The sequence below is a fragment of the Eublepharis macularius genome, chromosome 2, assembly GCF_028583425.1.
Source record: "Eublepharis macularius isolate TG4126 chromosome 2, MPM_Emac_v1.0, whole genome shotgun sequence".
Lineage (NCBI taxonomy): Eukaryota > Metazoa > Chordata > Lepidosauria > Squamata > Eublepharidae > Eublepharis > Eublepharis macularius.
The window spans coordinates 150,898,322-150,921,651 of NC_072791.1; the positions used below are offsets into that span (position 1 = coordinate 150,898,322).

The 23,330-nt window shown below is 43.3% G+C and overlaps 2 protein-coding genes across 2 annotated transcripts; one reads left to right on the top strand and one right to left on the bottom strand.

The window, feature by feature from the left end:
* The first annotated feature begins 239 nt into the window (after positions 1-239).
* LOC129323865 (olfactory receptor 1019-like) lies at positions 240-1,166 on the top strand. Its single transcript, XM_054970636.1, has one exon. It carries the CDS (start codon positions 240-242, stop codon positions 1,164-1,166), a length of 927 nt encoding a protein of 308 aa, XP_054826611.1.
* Positions 1,167-1,774: 608 nt separating this feature from the next.
* On the bottom strand, positions 1,775-5,012 carry LOC129323538 (olfactory receptor 1052-like). The gene is made up of 2 exons (XM_054970073.1): positions 4,108-5,012; positions 1,775-1,805 (listed from the first exon to the last, which is right to left on the bottom strand). The coding sequence occupies exons 1-2, from the start codon at positions 5,010-5,012 to the stop codon at positions 1,775-1,777; spliced, it is 936 nt and encodes a 311-aa protein (XP_054826048.1).
* Between the last annotated feature and the right edge of the window lie 18,318 nt (positions 5,013-23,330).

The window sequence follows — 23,330 nt, forward strand, 5'->3', positions numbered from 1 at the left end:
GGTAAAATTGTTTCATATGATGTTTGACAAGCCATTGTGTCAAGTATATGTATTGCATAAATTGTGTTATCTATTTTCACAGCAGATGTTTTCTGATATAAATAATCTCAAAAGTGAGTAGCATTGTTTCCCTAAAAAATCACACCTGATTAAACTTTGAAAAACACAACTCTCTTTCCGTATTTTACCAGAGAAAAGTCAGAAAGAATTTCAACTGAACCCACCATCCAGCATCCAACATGATGGATGAAGGAAATCAATCAGCCATAACTGAGTTCATTCTGTTGGGTTTCACAGATAATCCCCAAATGCAGCTACCTCTTTTTGTGATGTTCCTACTAGTATATATTGTCACAGTTATAGGGAATCTTGGAATGATTGTCTTAATCTGTGTGGAGCCCCAATTTCACAACCCCATGTATTTTTTCCTTGGAAATTTGTCCTTCATTGACCTCTGTTACTCCTCAGTTATTGCTCCAAAAATGCTGGCTGATTTCTTAGCCAAGAGGAAAAGGATTGCATACAATGTCTGTGCTGTACAGCTGTATTTATTTGGTTTCTTTGCTGATGTAGAATGTCTTTTGTTGGCTCTGATGGCCTATGACCGGTACATAGCAATCTGTAACCCCCTTCTCTATACAGTTGTTATGTCTCAGAAGGCATGTAAACACCTAATGGCTATAGCATATATTATAGGCTTGGTAGATTCAATGATACAAACTTCCTGCACATTCCAACTATCATTCTGCAACTCCAATGTTATCAATCATTTTTTCTGTGACTTGCCACCTCTTCTTGAACTCTCTTGTTCAAACACTTTCATTAATGAGATTGTGATGTTCACGTTTATTGGCTGTATCGAAGGGGGAAGCATTGGTATGATTCTTGTTTCCTATGTTTACATCTTGAACACAATTATGAGAATGCATTCTTCTGAAAGCAGACATAAAGCCTTTTCCACTTGTGCCTCCCACCTGACAGCTGTCGGGATATTACATGGGACGATACTTTTCATGTATTTTCGACCCACCACCAGCTACTCAATGGACCAAGACAAATGGGCCTCTGTGTTTTATACAGTAGTAATCCCCATGCTCAACCCCCTGATCTATAGTCTCAGGAACAAAGATGTGAAACAGGCCCTGGCAAGGCACTTGGTAACATAGGGCTTTTGAAAAGAAATGATATTGCTTCAAAATAGTGGCACATAGAAAAAACAAGAGCATATGTAGGAAATATATTGCTGTGTACAACGTTTTTAAACTGCTGGAAGGAAACCTAGCAGTTTTCAAAAATGTATTCAATGGTCCTCATACTCTATATCCTAGCTTTCAAGACACCTTCTAAAATAATATGCTGACTCAATAAAAGATGTCAACATACCATGTTTCTATTTTTTGTGGTTTCAAATAATACTATTTATTATTGTATAACTGGCAGTTCGGTATTGTATTATTGAGTTTGCTGGTGGAGTCATTCAAAATGTAAAGATCAGAAGGGTTTGCACTGGATATACATCCTTTCCCCTCATCTAATCTACTTCAAAAAGCGGTGGTGAGAATAAAATGGGATACAGACATATTATAACCATGGCCTTGGAACAAGATGAAAAATCTATAGAGACAATCCACTTCCCTGCTACCTTCTTCCTTCTACCATCCAAGTTCCCTGTTCTGCATGTACAGTTCTCTCCCACAAAGCTCTGTTCCCCTCCAGTACCCACCCTTCATATGCAGAACTGTTTATCTGTGGACTGAGCTAGACATTTGCATTTCTAATCACAGGAAATTAACTGCATTATCTTCTTACTTTTGGGATGTTGTTCACTGAACTTCAACTTGCTCCTTTTGTGAAGATACCTGTAATAATGCCAGATGTATTCTTTTATTCATTCTATTGTATGATGACTAATTTTGCTTCCCACAACAATAATGGCATGCCTCTGGAGAGGCAACATCAAAATATCCTTAAAAATGAAAATATTTAGAGTTTGTTCACACCAAACATATTTCATTGTACTACCATGACTATGCTTGTGTATATCTTAACACAATTGTCCTAGATCTTTGGGTTGTGTTTTCTCATCTGTATTGCCTCTTTGAAAAAGTATAGCTCTCTTAACCTAGTACAGATGCCTCTGCTTTGTCTTCTCCTCTTCTCTCATCCTATGCACCCATCGCCTGTGCTACTGACTTCTCTTCCATCCCACATTACCTGTATATAGGGCTCAGCACAGAACATTAAAATTCTGACTCATATTTACAATTTTAATTTTGAGGACCATTTAAGGAGAACAAATCACGTGAACATCTGGATAGCATATATTTTCACTTCAGTGCTTTGATCTCCTTTGTACAAACACAAAGAGAACCTAATGAAAACGTGAAAACAAATGAGGAATGTAGGGGGAGGTAATATGAAAAAAGAAAAACAAATAAAATCAAAAGACAAAGTGAATTGGGAAATGTTCACATAAGTATGCTAAAGTATCCTTAGCAAGAGAACTGTGTTTCATTGTCACCTGTGTTAGCGCAGTGTTAGCTGAGTATAGCTGAGTTAGCTCAGTATATCAGGCTTCTGGTTTACTGTAATATCTTGTTTTATTGTCCACACTTGGCAAAGTTAATTGAATTTAGGCTTAACTTTTGACACAGTGTAACTTTTTTAAATTTAAGACAGCAAATTAATATATGGCATTTAGAAATTTCCCCTACTATACATAACCCACTATTCAATTCATGTTTACAAGTTTTTAAAAAATGAAAGAAGAACATTAATCAATATATTATGTTTGGTACAAGAACATGGCCTGACTGTCATTTGTATTTGGTTTATTGGGGGAAATATTCATACTGGAAGACTAACTCTGCCCATATGAGATAGACCTTAAGATCTTCACAAGGTGTGCATTCTTTTCTCTCCTTAAAGGAGAGGATATCTGTGACAGCCAGAGCAAGTGTTTCTGATGGTGGATGCAACAGGCTGCTAATTGAAATAAGGGCTGCCTCTTCTCTCATCCAATTTAGGTAGCAGCGTAAAGCTGTATTGATTAAGTGGGATTTTTTCTGACTTGTTTCTAATGGTGTTTAATTGTGTTAATGCTTTAGTATATCAGGCTTCTGGTTTGTTTGTTTTATTGTAAACTGTTTTGAGGAACAAGGAAAAGCAAGATATGTATAATAAACAAACTTACTTAAAACTGCCTTCTTCTACCTTCATGGGCATTGATGGACTATTTTTTCTTTACACATATACATAAGCTGACCCAAACACAAGCAGTGAACTGGGATTCTTCAGGGGGGAAAGCTCTAAGTGAGCATTTTCTCTCTCCTTTACCAACAGACAGTTAAGATGCACACACAAAAATCCTCTGTTGTCTTCTTTGGCTAAAGATACTTAGGCTTCAGGCACAGACCATAACTTGGCCAAAAGGATATCAGCATATAGCAGAAGTTGGATGTTAACAACCTTCAAATCCAGGTAGATTTACAGCACAATCCAGAAAGATTAACAGTGCAATCCTAAACAGAGTTACTCCAATCTAAGCCCAATGGGTTTAGACTGGAGTAACTCTTAGGATTGCAGTGTAAGAAATGTTGTTCCTGGATCTAGCAGCTGACCAGTGAACCAATGCTGTGGTTAGGTTCCAAATTAGAAAGCAGTAGGTCTGAGAGTCAAATGACATGGAATACATGACTGTCACATTCAATCCTCACAAAGTAAGTCAAACTCTGTTCCTTACTTTTTCCCCCTACATGGCCTATTTAAACCCTAAGCCAGTAGTAGAAAACTGAGTTATGTGAAGCTTCACTTAATCACAGGGCCAGGATGATATAGGCATTCTTCAATGTAGGCTATGTAGGTTCTGGTACTTCATAATTATCCTAGCTTCATTGTCATATGTTGTAAGATGGGCCTAGCTTATAATGAGTATTTAGAACAAAGACTAGACAGCCTTCTAGGAGGAACCAAGTTTAATAACTCTGCCTCAACGGACTGGTATATCTCCTGCAGAGTAAGAGATGAATGCTTGTTACAACAACTAACTAATCAAGTCCATAGCATTAAAACAATCAGTGAGGATTTATATTCCTCCTTATCAATTTCCTTAAGGCATCCTTTACTTCTTTGTTCCTTAGGCTGTAGATCAAAGGATTCAACATGGGTATAATAAGAGTGTAAAACACTGAGACCCTTTTATCTGTGTCCATTGAGAACTTGGAAGAGGGCCGGAAGTACATGAAGAGGATAGTGCCATGAAATAAGGCAAAAGTTGTCAAGTGAGAAGCACAGGTAGAGAAGGCTTTAAGCCTGCCTTCCGTGGAGTGCATCCTGACAATAGTCATTATTATGAATGCATAAGAGGTGAAGATGGTCAAAATGTTGAATCCTTCAACCAAGGTGCCAAAGGTGAAGAGCAGCACCTCATTGAGGGATGTGTCTGAGCAGGCTAATGCTATCAGTGCAGCCAGGTCACAGAAGAAATGGTTGACATAATTCTTCCCACAATATGATAACCTCAAAGATGCACAAGTATGAATGAGAGAGCTCACAATACCCCCAACGTATGCTCCACTGAGCAACAAAATACATAATGGCTTTGACATAATGACTGAATAGGACAATGGTTTGCAAATGGCCACATAGCGATCATATGCCATGACCACCAGGATGAAGGCCTCTACATCAGTAAAAGTACAAAACATGAAAAACTGGACAATGCACCCACTATAAGAGATGACTTTGCTCTTCATCACGAAGTTTAGCAACATCTTGGGGGCAATGGTTGAAGTTATGCAGGCATCCATAAATGAAAAGTGTCTCAAGAAAAAGTACATGGGAGTATGAAGCTGAGGACTGCTCCTGATCAAAACAACGATTCCTAGATTCCCTACCAAGGTAAAAAGATAGAATATGAGAAATATTACAAAGAGGCTAATCTGCACCTCTGCGTTCTCTGTAAATCCTTGGAGAATAAACTCTGTCACTCTAGTGGTATTTCTATCTGCCATTTCCTGAACAGTGAGTATTCTCCTGATGAGTGAACGAGCCAGGCTAGGAGTTGCCTTGGAGAGTTAGCATTCTGAATATCTCCTAAAATTTGCACTTGAATGAGCCCTTGAGGATTGCACAGAATATGCGTAGACTGTTCCGACTTGATTGCGAAGATCTCTAGTGCATGAATTGCCTGAAAGGCATATGAATAAATGTTTCATTAGAGACAGATATTTGCATAGCAGATCATAAATCCTCCTTACTGGAGGAGCTGCCATGTTAGTCTGTTGCAGCAAAATAAAAACAAATATGTTGCTTCCTTTAAGACTAACAACATTTTATCTCAGACTAGAGCTCTCTTCATCAACAGATATTTGTGCCATCAAGTTGCCTCCAACCTTGGGCAAACCTATGTGCCATCAAGTCACCTCCAACCTATGGCAAACCTATGAATGAAAAACCTCCAAAGCCTTATTGACTTTTCCAGAGAATCTTGTCTTCTCATGATGCGACCAAAGTACAACAGCCTTAGTTTTGCCTCCGGCTCTGGCAAAGTGGTCTCTAGTGCTGCTGGGATATGGTCAGCCATTGCCTTTGCAGCATCAAGCCCTCCCTGGTCCAGCTGGTCTTCTTGGCTCGACAGAGTCATTCCTCAGGCTCAGGCTTTCCAGGGGTGCCCAGGAGCCCAAGCTGGGGTAAGGGGGCAGTAGAGTACTTAACTCCTACACTTGTTCAAAGCACTTGCACATTCCCTCTCTCTCCTGTCACACCAGAAAATGGCATCATTTTTCAATGTGATGGAGGAGCCTCTGGATGCATTGAACCCAGCAATTTTTACTGAAGTGGGCTCAGCACAAACTGCACTTCCTCCACCGTGCTGAAACAGCCAGGGGGCTGTTGGTGTGAATATTATTTTCTCTGTGGAGAGCCAGCAAATGTTCAGTGAACATGCTGGCTCCAAACAAAGCAAATCACTCCCGCTCTGCAGTCCCTAGGCTATTTCAGGTGCCAAAAACAGCACAGGATAGAAGACAAGAATTCTTCCTTCTCCTGCACAGCAGTCCCACTCTGAATTAGGCCCTGGTGAGCATTTACTAATGAATTGCGACCAGCAATTACATACATACATACATAGTTATAGCGATCCCTGCAAGGGGCTTTCCAGGCAAGCAAGAAGCAAAGGTGCTTTGCCATTGCCTTCCTCTGCAGAGTCTTCCTTGGTGATCCCCCCATCCAAGTACTGACCCTGCTTGGCTTCCAATATCTGACAAGATCAGGCTATACCATGCAGCTTTCCCTCCCCAACAGCAACTCCCTGCTACAATATAGTTGCAAGTCCCTGTAGTGAATTTATGTAGTTTGTAATGTCTAGTAAGGCTCTGAAGTTGAGGCAAACACTTGCCAGACCTGAGATGATGCTAAACCCATCAACCAAACCAGCCTGAAACAAGGCAAGACCCTAACACACAACCTTTTTTTAAAAAGTTTTTGTCACATTCCTTCTCATCCTTTACTCTGCCTGGGAAGTTAAAACATGCTTTATAGTTGAACAGCAAACCTCTGTTAATATTATCAACAAAATATTGCCACCCCAGACGGAAAGAAGAGACAGACACAAGTGCTGGGAACTAATGGGCCATATTTATTTGGCAACAACATATCATTGAACATATATACAAGGGGCCTAACTAGTGGTATAGGTCAGGCTCTGGGGTCACCCTGGACCTCCATCCTGATCTGTCTCGGTGAGCCTTGCTGCCCTGGTCATGAGCCATCCACATGCAATGCTGGGACCCGGCTAGCCAGGCAAATGGTTCCCCACTCCAAGCCTATAGCACCTCACCAGATAGCATGAGGGCTGTACTTGTCTAGGGGATCCACATGGCAGTCTGCCCTCTCAGCTGGCAGCTGTCAAGTAGCGCCAGTGATCCTGACAGACCCTAATTCCCCCCCAAATGGGGATGTGCCAAGGGTGCTTACTGGCCCACTCATTTCTCCCCCTCCTAAACCTGCCACTGCTAGGGCCAAGCCTCTGCTTAGGCCCTTGCACCCCACAGGTGGCCTACTGCCAACCAAAACCCTTGCTGCAGGTTATCTAAGCAGATGTTGTTGCCCTTCACCAATATGTGAACTCCATCCCCTCTGTAGAGGTCTGCAAGTTTGGCCCTTATTTGCGGGTGGGGCAGATAAATCCCTAGCCCACCCTCTAATGCCTTAAATAGGGCTCTACTGGCTTCACACCTAGCTCTTTGGATTAAGACACCAGGCCACCACTTGCCCATCATTGCAAGTCTAAGTGCACCTGCAAAGACTAGAACCAAGGTCATTACCACCCAGGTGAATGACCACACATAAGATGGAGGACTGGACCTCCCCTCAGCCATCAGGCCACTACTTTCTGGGGCAGTGCAAGCCTCTGTGAGCCTGAAAGGAAAGGGCCATGCCCTATGAGCCACAGACATTACCACGCAGTGAATGACCAAAACATGAGGCAGAGGACCTCACCTACCCTCAAACCGTTAGGAAACTACATGTCTGGCCACTGCACGCCTGTATAAGCCTGTAAAGAAAGAGCCATGCCCTGTGAGACAAGGTCCTACCCCCCCCCCAGTTAAATGACTGGATCGTGAGGTGGGGCCGCTCCTCTCCTCCAGCTCACAAGCCCACCTTGCCTATGTGTGCAAGTCTGCGTGAGCCTATATCGGAAGGGCATTGCCCCGGATCCAATGTCATTACACCACAAGCAAATGACCAGAATGTGAGGCAGCGGACCGCTCCTCCCCTCAAGCACATCAAGCCAGCTTGCCTGTGCATGCATGTCATTGGGGCCTGTAATGGAAGGGCCATGCCCTGGACAAGCCCAGCCCATTACCAGGAGTGAGACAAAGGACCCCACCTCCCACCAATCATTAGCAGCAGCCTGTCTATCACCAGCCCAGTGGCTAAGTGTAGAATTGCCAGACCCTTCCTCAAGGGCTTGGGCCATCACCGTGCAAACCCTCAGGATATAACACCCATGCAGACCATTAACATGGTGTGACCCCAGAAATCACCTGGGCTTACATCAAACTGAGAGGTTTACTGGCAAACCTAAAGGTGCCTAAGCCACTTGATGGCAGCCACTGGATATGAGGCCACCCCCTTAACATTCCGCTCATCATAACTAAGGGAAAGATGCACCAGCTCAGCCATAACACTCCTACAGCCCAACTTGCACCCCAGCCAGAAACTGCTGGCCAGTTGGTCATTGGTTTACTATGAGCTGGGGGCAATGGCATCCAGTTGCCAAACAACTGTAGTCCTCCCCGCAAGCATAGCTCAGAGGAAATCCAAGGGACAAGCTGCACCATTCCATCTGCAGGCAAGACCAGGTGTTGCCTTGAAACATAAACATCAGGACCAGTCTCCAGGACCTGTCTCAAAATCCTATTCCACTTGGATGAAAGAGGGTTAGGTATGGGCACCACTGCCTATTCGTCCATGAGAAGAGGGCTGAGGGGTTATCTAGTTCCCTCCCCCACAATCCAACTGCCACGAGGATTGGAAAATTCCAAATATATACGGTCTATAGTAAGACCCGCATTCTGACTGATAAATGGGCCACTGCGCAGCCCACCAGTGCCCCTGAACTAAACTCAGAAGCTACTGGGCCCCAAGGTCAAGGAAACTCCAAGGAAACTCCACTTCTAGGTGCTAACACACTGGAGACAAGGCTCAGTGCCCCATCAGCTGCTGTAGCTCCCATACAGGAGGCCAGCTGGCAGCTGGCCCAGGAGAGGTAAACCTTCTTAAGTCTCATTTGCTTCTCTCTCCTCAGGTCTGCCTCATCCTTCTCCTCCCCTTCCTGAAGAATAGGGTTAACCCCCGACATGCTGCTCCCTTTATGACTCTGTCCCTGGGGGACTGAGTTAAGTAATAACCCAGTGGCCAAACTGCAAAACCCAAAGGCAAGACCCAAGATGATATAATCCAGGAGTTGAATCATGGGAGCCCGGGGACAGTCACGTGACCCCTGAAGCCCCCACAGCCAGGCACGAGGGGCCAGTGGACTTACCTACCTTGACAATGAGGTTCACTGTCAACACAACATGACTGGTTTACCGCAGTTTAGGCCAGATCTGCTACCGGCCATCAATTGTGCTAATCTGGTAGAAAGATCAGATCACATCTTAGACTTCTGTGCCCTGAGTGACAGCTTTGCAAAGTTCAGCAGATACAATAACACAGCATGCCATTAGGTGACCTGAGTGTCAAAAACAGCTCTTTAGGCCCACAAAGCTGCAAAATAAAGCAGGGAAAGGGGGGAGGGATTTAACCAGCCACCGCCCTGGGATTGTAGATCCTTGCTAAGCCAGTAGAAACAATGTGTGCAGCAAACCTCCCTTCAGATGACTGCAAGCCCCAACCCACCCCAGCCTTAGCCAGGCCTTCACTGCTGCTGCTGCTGCAAGTAATTTCTCCAAATAAAGTGAAACAATGAGGAAGGTCTAGATAGGCAGGAGGCCTGCAGGGGCTGGGTCTAACCTTGCTTCAGCCCTCCTGACTGATGGACACTGATAGCCCACTATTTCCCTCCTCCCCTTGGCCACTTCATCATCCTTAAAGGATGAGTCTGCAGGGCCGCATTGAAGGAGGTCTATTAGCCAGCTGCTTGCCCTTAGCAGGGCTACTACCCTTTTGAGGTGGCATGATAGAAATGTACAGTAATGTAATGTAATGAAATATACTGCAAAATGACTGCTTTTTGAGCTTCAAAGCTCAATAGGAATAAAGCACCCCCAAAATGGCAGCCCAAATACTGTGTAGGCTGCAGAGGCATCTATAAAATGGCTGCCAGTGCCAGGAGGCTAAGCAGGCCACCATGTGACACACTCAAAATGGTCACTCCCAGCACAGATTACGCTGCAAAACCCTACCAAAATGGCCACTACTACCAGTAAGCAAGAGGCAAATCAGGCCACACAAAGCCCATACACAAAATGGCTACCCCTGGAGCTGTGCATATTGTAGATGCCTTCACAACATGGCCACCATTTCCAGGAAGCTAAGCAGACCACGAGGTGCCACTCTCAAAATGGCCACCCCCAGCACTGGATAAGCTGCAAAAGCCTCACCAAAATGGCTGCTACTGTCAGTAAGCAAGAGGCAAATTAGACCACACAAAGCCCACACTCAAAATGGCCACCACTGGAGCTGTGCATATTGTAGATGCCTTCACAACATGGCTACCGTTGCCAGGAAGCTAAGCAGACCACCAAGTGCCACTCTTAAAATGGCCACCCCAAGCACAGGATAAGCTGCAAAAGCCCCATCGAGATGGCTGCTACTGCCAGTAAACAGGAGGCAAATCAAGCCACACAAATGCCACTCTCCAAATGGCCACCCTGATTGCCATGCATATTGTAGATGCCTTCACAATATGGCCACCACTGCCAGGAGGTTAAGCAGGCCACTGGGTGCCACTCTCAAAATGGCCACACCCAACTGAATAAACTGCCAAGCCCTCCCACAACATGGCCCTGCTGCCTCAGGCCAAGCTCTTGCTGTTGTAAATACTTCCTCCCAAGTAAGTGTAAATGGAGGAGGGGGGAGGGAAAAGCCTAGACGGGGAGGGGGAGAGCCTACCAGCATCCACCCTGCTAGGCCAGTAGCAATAATGTATGAAGTAATCCTCCCCTCAGATGGCTGCAATGCACCCCTGCTTCCTATAGCAAAGCCCTTGCTGATGCTGCTGGAAGTACTCCCTCCCAACAAAGTGAAAAGTGCGGGGGGGGAGCCTAGGTAGGCCAGAGGCCTATAGGGGCTGGGCCTCACCCTGCTTTAGCCCTTCTGACTGATAGACAACAGGCCTCAAATGTAAATAAAGAAAAATTCCCTGCCAAACCACTGAGCCTGGTGCTGGGCCCTGACTTTCATCCTGGAGTCTGAAGACAGCAAGCAGGGGAATAGCACAGCTTTTCCAAGACAACTATTGCTGCCTAGACCTGAGGACCTTCAATAAAACCAGCCTCAGAGGAGCTCAGCTTGAAGCGTGCTCTACTCTGGCTGAGCTCAAGGCAACTGCAAGGGAGCAGGGGCAGAGCCACCTTATAAGGCTCTTGGCTATGCCCCCTCCTTAATCTCTGATTGGTTGAGAAGTTGTCTGTCAGCTCTTCCTGCAGGGAGGCAAAAGGCAATCCCCAGCCTTAAGCAGTTACACTGCTGGCTGGGTGGGCCAAATTATGTACAGCACGCTTCTGTTAACATTATGAACAGTCAAGTTAACATTTCCCAATGATCTATCAAAGTAGTGAGAGGGTCATTTTTCCTTCCCTCCGCCTTTCGCATGTATGGTGATCTGTATTAATGGTCATACATTTGGAATAGTGAATAATCTTCTGGATTAAACAACACAAACAAACAATACTGTACAGTAGCTTAAGTATGTGACTGACTATACATTGTATTTGTGATTTTTAATATATCTTGTTTTAGACTTAAAGTGTATATGAAGTCTGAGATATGTAGTTAGAACTATTCCTCTCCCAATAATTAGAAGTGATTTAATTACATTTTAAACACTGTTCAAGCAATTGGTTTTGAATATTATTGTACTGGTGGGATGTCTGATATTTGGCCTATTGTAAAAGCAACTATGTTACTGCAGGTGTTAAGCTTTATGTTATATAACAAAGAACTTATTATTTTTTAAAGATATGTCATTAAAATCAGTTCCAGTAGAGGGGGCGTGGCATCAGCGTGGAGGAGGAAGGACGCTTAATGCAGGAGCTCCATCCATCCCCACCCCAACATCACAACAAAACAAAATTCATAAAATATGGGGAAGCAGATGTCCGAGAAGAAGAAGCATCAGGTAAAAGCGGTAAAAAAAAACTTGCAGGAGTTCTTTCCGAACTGGGAAACAGCAATAGCATCAGGGAAGATGCAGGAAGAGGAAAACAAAATGGTGGGCACAGCTAAAATCACTGAAATAAGCCCACTCTCCCAACAAAACAATTTTACTGCTTTAATAAAACAAATGGAACAAAGCTTGCTTGACAATATGAAAATGCTATCGCAGCAATTTACAGCACAATTCGCTGAAATGAAAACTGAAATAAATAAGGCAACTCAAAATGGTAGTAAAGCTGTGGAAATCAGCAATGCAGTTCAGACGGAAGTCAAAGAACTTCAGTGTACAAACACTTATCTTCAGGAAAGATTATTAAAATTGAAAATGACAGTGAGACAGAGAAACATTAAATTCAGAGGATTTAAAGAAAATATTGATTTAAATGATGTTATCAAACTTTTTGGCTTCTTGGCTAACAAAGCAGCTGCAGTGGAAAGAGAATGAGGCTCCAAGAATAGAAAACGTTTATAAAGTGGGTCCACGGAAGGCCGGAAAGAAAAAATTCCCCAGAGATATCATAGCTACATGTCAGGATGGGAGCATTAGAAAAAAGATCCTTGCAGCAGCTAGATCGAGGGGAACATTGGACTATAATGGAACCCCAATATTAGTCCTCACAGATTTACCATCAGAAGTACTGAACAAAAGGAAAGAATTGAAAGAAGTAACTGAAGCATTAAGGACTGCCCAAATAAGCTATAAATGGCTCAACCTTGTCAACCTAGAGGTCTCACATCAAGACAAAATCTATAGAGCAACAGATCAAGAATCTGGAGCAACACTTCTCAGAGCTGTTGGAATTGAAACCACAACAGAAGTAGAGAGAAACACACAGAAATGAAGAATGTCAACTGCTTTATCTCCCTTTAAGAACAGTAAAATACCAGTTTGGTGGAATTAACTGATTGATCCCAGCATTTTGGATATAGCATCCAGGGCTCATTTTGAGGGGGAATGTACAGGAACACAGTTCCGGTAGTTCTCCAAAGAGGTCACATGTCAGGTGGCCTCGCCCACCTGGTTTTTGGCCATTTTGGGCCCATTTCGGCCTGGATTTGGCCCAAATGTCCAGGATTGGGCCTAAAACAGCCAGGATTGGTGCTAAAACAGCCAGGATTGGGCCTCTGATGGGTGGTGGATCACTCTCCCGCTCAGCAGTGACCCAATTCTGACCATTTGGGGCCCCTTTTTGGCCATTTTCAGCCCCTTTTTGCCATTTTGATCCCAATTTTGGCCCTGAATGGCCAGGATTGGGTCCAAAACAGCCAGGACAGGTGATGTCAGGGGGTGTGGCATATGCAAATCAGTTATGCTAATGACACACTTCCGGCAGTCTCAAGGGGTGTGGCATATGCTAATGAATTGTGCTAATGAGTTATGCTAATGAGTTCCTGCAGCTCTTTTTCTGTGAAATGACCTCTGATAACATCTATGTTGTGACAAAAAGGAAAGAAGCATTTAATCAAGATTTCACAGAGAATTGGGGTGGTGGTCGGATAGGAGGGTATTGCATTTAGCCCCCACTATCTATTTCTGTTCTCAGAATTGGTTTTTATACCAATAACCTGTGAGGTAATTATCTGCAGGCCACTGAGTTCAGAATTGTCTATATGTTTGGGGGGGAGATGGGGGAAACGGTGGGGAGAAGGAATTAGAAGGGCTTTAGAATCCATGGTTGCAAACTAGATTTAGGGGAAGAGGAGGGAAGGGGGGAGGGTTTATTCTAGTATAATTGATAAGAACCAAGGGGCGATACTCTCCCTGATGTTATTTAACATCTACATGTGCCCCCTCACCCAGTTGGTGCGGAGGTTTGGGCTGGGCTGTCATCAATATGCGGATGACACACAGGTTTTTCTGTTGATGGACGGCCGGCCAGACATGGCCCCAGACAATCTGCCTAGAGCTCTGGAGGCTGTGACGGCATGGTTGAAACAGAGCAGGCTGAAATTGAACCCAGTGAAGATGGAGGTCCTGTAGCTGGGACGGGGGCTGCCAGATGTTGGGATCCAGCTCCCTGCCCTGGATGGGACACCACTGGCATCTTTGCCAGTGGTGAAGAGTCTGGGCGTGCTCCTGGATGCCTCCCTATCGATGGAGGCCCAGGTCACGGCGGTTGCCAAGTCTGCATTTTTCCATCTTCGTCAGATCAGGCAACTTGCTCCCTACCTGATGCCCCAGGACCTGGCTACAGTGATCCATGCAATGGTCACCTCCAGGCTAGATTACTGTAACTCACTCTATGCTGGGCTACCCCTGGGCCTGATCCAGAAACTACAACTGGTCCAGAATGCGGCAGCGCGGGTCCTGACTGGTATATCTTACCAGTCACATATCACACCTGTCCTGCACCAGCTGCACTGGCTTCCAGTTGAATTCCGAATCAGGTTCAAGGTGTTGGTTCTTACCTTTAAAGCCCTGAGCGGGTTGGGACTGGCATATCTTCAGGACCGCCTCTCCCTGTACGTTCCCCGGAGACTGCTTCGATCAGCAGATAAATGTTTACTGGTGGTCCCCGGCCCTAAGGAAGCCCGCCTCGCTTCAACCAGGGCCAGGGCCTTTTCAGTCCTGGCCCCAGCCTGGTGGAACGCTCTGTCAAAGGAGACCCGGGCCCAGCGGGACATATTATCGTTCCGCCAGGCCTGTAAGACAGAGCTGTTCCGCCAGGCATTCGGTGGTTGAAGGGGGCGGTGCCATGTTGACCTCCCACCTTTGGGGTGGGGGAGGGTTCTCCCCACCATTGCACTTGGTTAATTTATTTCATTATTGATTTGTATATTGATTTTAGTATTGTTGTTTTCTTGTTTTTATCGATTTTAAACTGTTCACCGCCCAGAGCCCCTGGGATGGGTGGTATATAAATTGAAATATAAATAAATAAATATAAACCTTAATAATAGTTACAAATTACTGCTTTTTAAAAAAAAAATTGTTCCTTCTAAGTATACTGCTAAAGTTTGATTAACAATTTACGAAACTCTATTTTGATTATTCCATAGAAATCTTGTTTGATATGCTAATAATATCTCACTATTAATAATTATTTATTGAAATTCTAGAATTGTTACCTTTAATATCTTTGTAACTGTTTTTTATTTGTTAAGCATTATGGAAGAGGGGAGGGGGGAGGGGAGGAGGGTTTATTCTAGCATAATTGTTAAGAGTCTTAATAATAATAGTTACAAATTATTGCCTTTTTATTATTCCTTCTAAGTATACTGCTGAAGTTTGATTAACAATTTATGAAACACTATTTTGATTATTCCATAAAAATCTTGTGTGATATGCTAATAATATCTCACCATGAATACTTTTGACTTATTGATATTCTGGAATTGTTACCTTTAATATCTTTGTAACTGTTTTTATTAATTAAGCATTATTACAATAAAACGTTTTTTAAAAATCAGTTCCAGTGATCCCAGTGGTTCTCATTCAACACTACTATATAATCAACAGCCTATTTTGTCTCCTGGCTTTGTGCTAGATAAAGGTACAAGGGGTAAACTGAGATAGATTTCTTATGGTTTACTTACTAAAGATTTTTGTGACATGATGTTTTCACGAATAAGAGTCCTCTTCATCAGAACTGTATCCTATACTGGTAGATATATATGTGTCTGTAAATATAAAACTACAAAATAAGATACATGGCTATTGAGAGAAATACTGAGAAACACAGGCTGTGGAAGCTGAATAGATGATATGTTAGGAATCATCAGGTGCTGATACAAAGAAAACAGACGTTTCTGGAATCTTTAATAGAAAGGAGGGCACTTGGGGCAGGATCAGCTTGGCTGGAAATATATTAGGAAAGCTGTCCCTGCTTCATTTACACAATTATGAAAGGAGGAGGGGAGTGGGAGATACTTATAAAATAATTAATGAAGGGAAGAAAATTAAGAGTGACCAGGTATTTTCTACCTCACTTCTACAGTTCATTCATAGTGAACTTGATCGGCATTAGGTTCAAGACATCCAAAAGGAAGTACTTCATCAGATGTTGCAGTTAATTTATTGAATAAACTAATATAAGAGGTAACATCCACTGGTCCAGAAAGCTTTAAAAGGAAATTAGACAGATTCATGCACTGGCCATTAGCAGTAATGGCTAAATAGAACCTCCATATTCAGAGACAGTATACATCTGAATGCCAGTTGTTGGGCACAACTGTAAGTAAGTGGCTGAACAGATCTTTGATTTGATCCAGCAAGCCTCTTATTTCATTCATGTATGAAAGTTATAGCCCATGTTATAGCACCTTATCCTCATTTTTAGAGAGGAATTTAAAAATACAAGTGGAGAACTGCAAGGACTTGCAGGGAGCATCTCATTTTCCCCTCCCCCACCATATCTATCTCTTCCTTGCTCCCATAGCCTCTTCCTCTTTTCTTGCTTCATTCTCTCCTTCCTACCTACCTTTGTCTTCGTAGCTTCCCCCCTATGGCCCAGTGTCTTCACCTCCCTGCCCCCAGCAGTGGTCCAGTTGTATGATGCTGGCTGAGCCAGGTCCAGTTGCTTGGGGGGGAACCTGTTCCCCACAATATTTCTAGGGGTGTGCACTGAAAAAAAATCAATTTCAGTTCTGAATCCAAGGGTTCTAAACCAATTATGTCCATTACTGGTTTTTTATGGAGTTTTCTGCTCAGAACATTTTTTTTCATTAGCATAAGTTTTGGCACTGTTCTTTGCAATGCAGGCTTCCAGACTGGGGTAACCATTTATGCACCAAAATCACAGCAAACACAATCCTCCCTCTAAACCATTGATCTGCAGTTATACTACACACAACAACAACAACAACCATGGACCTGAAGAAAGTGAGTGTCGGCAGGTGCACATGGAGCTGGCTAAGGGAAAGCAGGGGGAGTGACAGCATTTAAAAAAATCCTGCTTTATGCTCACCCTTTTCTTTTTCTATACTTCCAATAAATGATCACCTTTGGTGCCATGTTTCCTTGTACTTGCTCTCAAGGAAAGTTCTTTAGAATTTCAGCATATGATTCAAGTCTTCCAGGACTTTTATCAAGATAGGTTGATTGAACAGAACATTTCTCCCCTCTCTCCTCTCCATGGCACTTTTCCTCATAGCAATTGTACAAGTGCCCTGATTGGCGGGGGGAGAGAGAGACTAGTGTCTGGTAGCACTGCAAAACAAACCAAGATGCACCTAGCAGGTCTACTCAGATGTAAGTCCCATGTTATTCAATAGTGCTTACTCACAGGGAAGTGTCTTTCCAATTATAGCTTATGATTGAAGTCGTCCTTCTAAATGTTTCCAAATTGATAGGCGGGAAGGGTCTCCCCTTGTGAAGACCCAATTGTCAGGGAGATCATTTCATGGGTAGTAATGGAGAGGAGGGAGATGCACCCAGGAACATTGCACTCATTCCCCCTTCCTGCCAACAGAGTTAATTAACAACGTGGGTTAAAGAAAAGATGCCTGAAGGGGCTGTCTCCCTTTCTTGTCTCCGGGTATTTGCTGCAACCACTATCCCTGTATGGGGTCCTGGTTAGGCGGGACAGCCTCCTAACCTCCCTCCTCTGCTAGTGGGCCCAAGCAGTTGGGGGACTATGTGGAACAGAAGAGCTTTCTTCCTTCATAAATTCCAAAACTCATTTATTTAACTTCTAACTATACACAGGCAAATGTACAGTGAACAGAAGGAATAATAAAACATTATTATTACATACTCAGAAAGTGTAGTTTTCTGTTGCCGGGGGGGAATTATTCTGTGTATGATCAGAAATATTTTTCTTTCGGGATCCAGCCTGTGTGAAAAACAAATTCTTGGGCTAAGCCCTAGTGAAATCTTGACACAGAGTAAGTAGTTGTGAAGGTAGACAGTAGTAGAGACAGAGCCTAGAGGGATAGTCATGTTAGTTTGTTGTGGCAAAACCAAAAAGGAATCTTTTATCACCATAAAAATAACACTACCATGCCTCCTTTCTATGGAGGATATGGTCAATTTTTCACATCTCAATTTTTATTCCCATTAAACATCTTTACATTGTTGCACTTTATCTTACTGCAATTTGTACAGTGTAAATAAAAAGTAAAATCTATTCCTTAATAATCCTGTACCTTTTTCTTTACTGTTTCTTACCTAATGAACAATTATTAATCTATTCGGGGCATTAGAAAGCCAAGTGAGTTGTTTTGTTACATTTGGTTTCAATGAAGGTCAGAGGGGCAGATGGAGTATATGTCTGGGGGCACATGTTGGCTCTTGGCAACCCAGGTTAGAATTCAACAGACCTGTGAGTTCCCCTTTTGGTATGGGTTCCCAGGTTAGGGTACTCATTCAGGCACTCATCCACAGGTCCATTCAGCAGAGACAAGCTGGCTCAAAACGTCAGCGATTTATTTGCAAGAGACAACTCCAACAACTTCAGCTAACGTTCAAAACTGGAAGACTGAAACAAGAACTCCACCAAATAGGACCAAACTAAATCACACAGATATCAGGGGAGCAGCAGACTGTTCCATTACATACATACATACATACATACATACATACATACATACATACATACATACATACATACATACATACATACATACTTCACATCTGTGTGCAAATCCCCAACATTGCCATAAAACTCTTGTGGTGACCTTGAGTCATTCTCAGCCCAATTTACCTCATAGGATTTTTGTGACGTTAAAATGGGGATCGATGAACTGCATGCACTGCCCTAAATTTCTTGGAGATGGGGTTGAATAAAAATGTACCAGATAAATGTGCACTTAGTTGTCTCTCTCTTTTCTCTCCCGCTCCTACTTCCCAATTATTCTTTAGTATCAGTTCTCATGAGTTTAAGCATTGGTGCACATAACTGCTGGCTTATGACAGATTTTTTCCCAGCTTGTATAACTCATAGAAAATAGAGTGTTTGATTCAACCCCTACAAGGACAGTCTGCAGTTTTACAGGCTGATACTGATCCACGGTGAGTCCATTGGGATATAAAAATGCAAATTCTCCTCCTCAGGAAATAATCAGGCATTTACCACAAGCTAGGAGCTGCAAAAAGAAAAGGTGATCTAGTATACATGAACAAAGTCTATTCTGCAGAAATCTGAGTTTGTCCAGCCCAGATTTTACGCCAAATTAATAAAACACACTCAGAAGAGTGAAGAGTGTTGGCTATATGCATACATATATGGGGCCTAAAAATCTCTCTAGCCTAGGTGTCCTTTGAAAATATGAAAATTCAAGGTTAGTCATTTTGCATAGTTTCCAGTACTCAGAAACAGGAGGATGGGATGAGTTATAAGCTGAGTATGTACCAAAAAGTCATACAAACCTTTCCATTTGTGCCAAACCTTTATACAGATCCAATAAACTTATCTCTCAACAACCTTGCTTATGTAAATTGGCACCACTAGGGAAGAAAGGCTGTAATATAAAGAACCAGTTTCCAAAGGAATTATGGTCGGGGGGACAAGTTCGGCAAGGGAGATGTCCCTCTGGTAAAAATGTAGCTTTCACCAAAATAATTATATGTACACCATTCCTGTATTGTGATAAATGATGTAAAGATGGATGAGTCTGGATCTACAGAAAATTCACAGAGTTTGTATCTCAGAAGAAATATCTCAGCTGTTTGTTTAATAAATTAAAAAATTGATCATTTTAACACGCAGCATGGATAACCATTTCCCCCTAACTTGCACATATTTTGAGAGTCTAGTTGCAGCTCCCAGGCCAATCACAGGGATAAATTTAGTGATACATCATAGTTAGTTAACATAAGATCCCTTTGCTAATGAAAAGTCAGAAATATAAGATTTACCTATTATGAAGATGCATTGCTTTAATTGACTCTGGATTATTTACTGCTACTTCAGGAGCTAAAGGGTTTAGCAGCAATTTTAAAGTCTTTGTGGCTGAGCCCTGGAGATTGTTGAGGAGGAAGAAGTGGGCAATTAAAGAGTACTTAATGGAAAACCATTTGTATATCATATAATTCCTTTAGGGAGTGTGTTAAATTCAAGATCCATTTCTATTATTCCTACCGGGACAGTTATCCATTCTTCTTTAAACTATATTTTCTATTAATGTCTGAGTGTTTCCAGAGTATCTGAAGGCCACAGAATGATTTTTGACATGGGGGTTGATTTTCAAAGGGTGTGTGTGTACAAAAATGGCTCGCCCTCCCTGATGAGGAATGGGGGGGGGTACAGTCCACATAATCAAATATTTACTACTCAGTTATATGTCTGAATTGGCCCCAAGTTGCCCTAGGCAGTTAAATCAAGAAGATTCTTTCTTATGTAGAATCTAGATGAACAATATATGTTTTTCTATACAGACTCCTCTGAAAAACTGAATATGCTCCTCCTGTTTCAGCTTACCCAGTTGCCCATTCAAAGCTGGAAGAAGTACAAGATAATTATGGTGCATAAACCAAATATGCATAGAAGATTAGAACATCATATCATGCCAAGCTCGTTCTTGCATACACTGCAGCTAGCAAGATTGGTACTGAACTGATAATTATGATATCATATGATAAGAGCATCATGTCTTTGTACTTTATAAAGAATAGAAGAAAAAACACCCACTTTGTTTTTAAATCATATGGCCAGAAGTGGGCTAAAGCCAGGCAATGGTTTCTTGATAGTGCAAACTCTAAATGCCAATGCATTCTACCACCTGTGGAATGATTATTTAACATGTATTTGATTATGTAAGAAGTGAAGGACTTCACACTATCTCTTGTCTCTGTTTTCAGAAAGGGACTATGAGATGATCAGCAAGCTAGAAAAGTCAAGGATCTGTCCATTCTTCCTTTCTACCATCCTGGAGATATCCTCTTATAGATAATTTTCTCAGAGACTTCCTTCCTTCTTGCACTATACCTTCCTCTCTTTGTCTCTTTCTTCTCCATCTGGTCATCCTGGGTGCAGGACATGTCATCCTGCATCTCTTGACATCCTAGTCTAGATAGATGGGCTATCTCTACTCCTTCCATAACCTCAATGGAATTCTTGCAATTAAGAACTCATATTTCTTGTAGTAGACCTGTGGCTTCTCTCAGGGGTGTTCAGCACAATGTAGATGCAGTCCACAGCTCCTATGGATGCAGTCGCGGTATGATTATGCTACACAGTGGCAGGTTCAAGAGAAGACACGACACACCAAGCTTCAGTACAAATGGTGTATTATACAATTTACGGGTAGATACATTACAGATATGTTACGTTGGCTGACAAAGTGCTTTGCCAGCAACCTGCAGAGCTGGAGCTCTTTACAGTAAAAGACTCTGCATCCTTCTATATTACTTAGCAGCCTATCCCAACACAGTGCTGACTCACTGTGCCAGCCCAGGTGTCCTTGACATTTACAGAGAAGTACATCACCTGGCTGGTATCACATGATAGCTACCTGTCATCACTTTGTTACTACTGATGACTCTGATCAGTCACTGCTAGCTGCCTTATCTCAGTGTTTACTTCACTATCTTGACAGATAGATGGGCTATCTCTACTCCTTCCATAACCTCAATGGAATTCTTGCAATTAAGAACTCATATTTCTTGTGGTAGACCTGTGGCTTCTCTCGGGGGTGTTCAGCACAATGTGGATGCGGTCCACAGCTCCTATGATGTTCAGGAAGCAAAGCAAACCTAGTACAAGTGGGTGCCAACTCAGCCTCCTCCATGAGGAAGCATACATGGTCCTGCAAGAGCTGCAGCATAACATTCGATTTCTATACCGCCCTTCAGGACGACTTAACATCCACTCAGAGCAGTTTACAAGGTATGTTTTTATTATCCCCACAACAATCACCCTGTGAGGTGGGTGGGGATGAGAAAGCTCTAAGAGAGCTGTGACTAGCCCCAGGTCACCCAGCTGGCTTCAAGTGGAGGAGTGGGGAATCAGACTTAGTTCTGCATAGCGCACTTCTGGCTACATGATTTAAAAATAAAGTGGGTGTTTATTCTTTTAGTCTTTATATAAATCCCAAACAGAGATGGTGGGTGGAAGGGCCACCATACTGGCTGGCCCATCTGCAGCTACATAGAATCCCTGGAGACACCTCCTTGTAGCCTGGAATCCCCATGGAATGCCATGGAACCCCCTGGAACCCCTCATGGCCCAGGCCCCATCACCTACACTGGCTCTTGGGGATGTGCTGTGTGGGGATTTGCTTCCATCATGAGACCGTTGGCATGTAACTTCTGTAATAACACCTCTATATAAGGCTCTGAAATGGCCTATATTATGCTGAATTTCTTCCTGTGCCCAAAAGGTTTTCACTGCCACCAAAAGTTCTCACTTTAGTTCTCCACAAAGAAAGGAACACACAGACTACCCTCTGATTATAGCACATTGTCCTTTCTCTCTTTCCCCCAGAATAACTTTCAATAACACTTAAACAACACAGTGAACTCTTTCTTTCAGAACTTCTCTCCCAAACTTGCAGCTCACTCCGCCCACAGAGTGCAGCTACAATTAATCATAGCACCCTCCCCTTTATTTAGAGGCCTGCATTTTTAACAACAGTAAACATACACACATTAATTAGCATAAATAAAGTACACAAATATTCTACATGGCAAAACATTAGATGCTCCCTGCACCTATCATGCCATCCTGCTTCCTCACACACTTTCTGCCTAGAGGCAAGGGATGACATTTCATTCCATAGGCGAGAGGTTCCTAAAGTACCTGGGACCACACTCACATTCCTTTGTGTGCAGGTGGCATGGCTATGCAGGCCCCTGCTGGTGGTGATACCCACCACCAACTTAACTAGACTGAGGTGAAGAAAGTGCTTCTGTATTGGCTGATGGTAGATATCATTGTAGCCCTGACTACCACCAAGAGGAAGTCTGCTATTGCTTGCTGCCATGTCATCTGATGTATGGCAGCAGAGGCGGTCTCTGCCCTGTACCACGGATGTAGATGTCCACTCTGAAGCAGTCATTTAGCTTGGTCTGGAATAGAGTCCATGTCCTCATGCCCCAGGGTGTCCTATATGAGTGGGCAGTGGTAGAGGGTATGGCCAGTGCTGAGACAGCCATGCACATGATGACCCTACACATGATGGTAGGCAACCAGAGCATCAAGGTCCTGATCAGTGGGTACATGCCCTCACAGCCACAATGCAACCCTGTTGTGGGGGGCTGCCCACCAGGCACATATTCACACTTGCCTTTTTCCACTGCGAGCAAGACTCTTGGTAGGGCCCCATTGCTTGGCTGTTGGGTACAGGGCCTGAAGAGAGGGTTAGGAAGGCCACCTTCTTGGATATCACAGGCCCAGCCATAGACCCAGAGAACGAGGCCACTTGGGCCATTATGGGACTTTAACCACCCCAGTTGACCACTACATCGGGCACCCAGCAGCCCCAGCTGCCCATTCCACTGTGGCAAGCCAGGAGGAGATGGAGATCAGCAATAGAGTGTTCATTCCAGCATGGTGACTGCAGAA

Bases quoted from the DNA above. Each gene is read 5' to 3' on its own strand.
- LOC129323865 (XM_054970636.1), top strand. From the start codon at position 240: ATGATGGATGAAGGAAATCAATCAGCCATAACTGAGTTCATTCTGTTG.
- LOC129323538 (XM_054970073.1), bottom strand. From the start codon at position 5,012: ATGGCAGATAGAAATACCACTAGAGTGACAGAGTTTATTCTCCAAGGA. The intron at 1,806-4,107 runs GAAATTGATAAG...TCCCAAAAGTAA, and splicing joins GAAGTAAAGGATGCCTTAAG to GAAGATAATGCAGTTAATTT.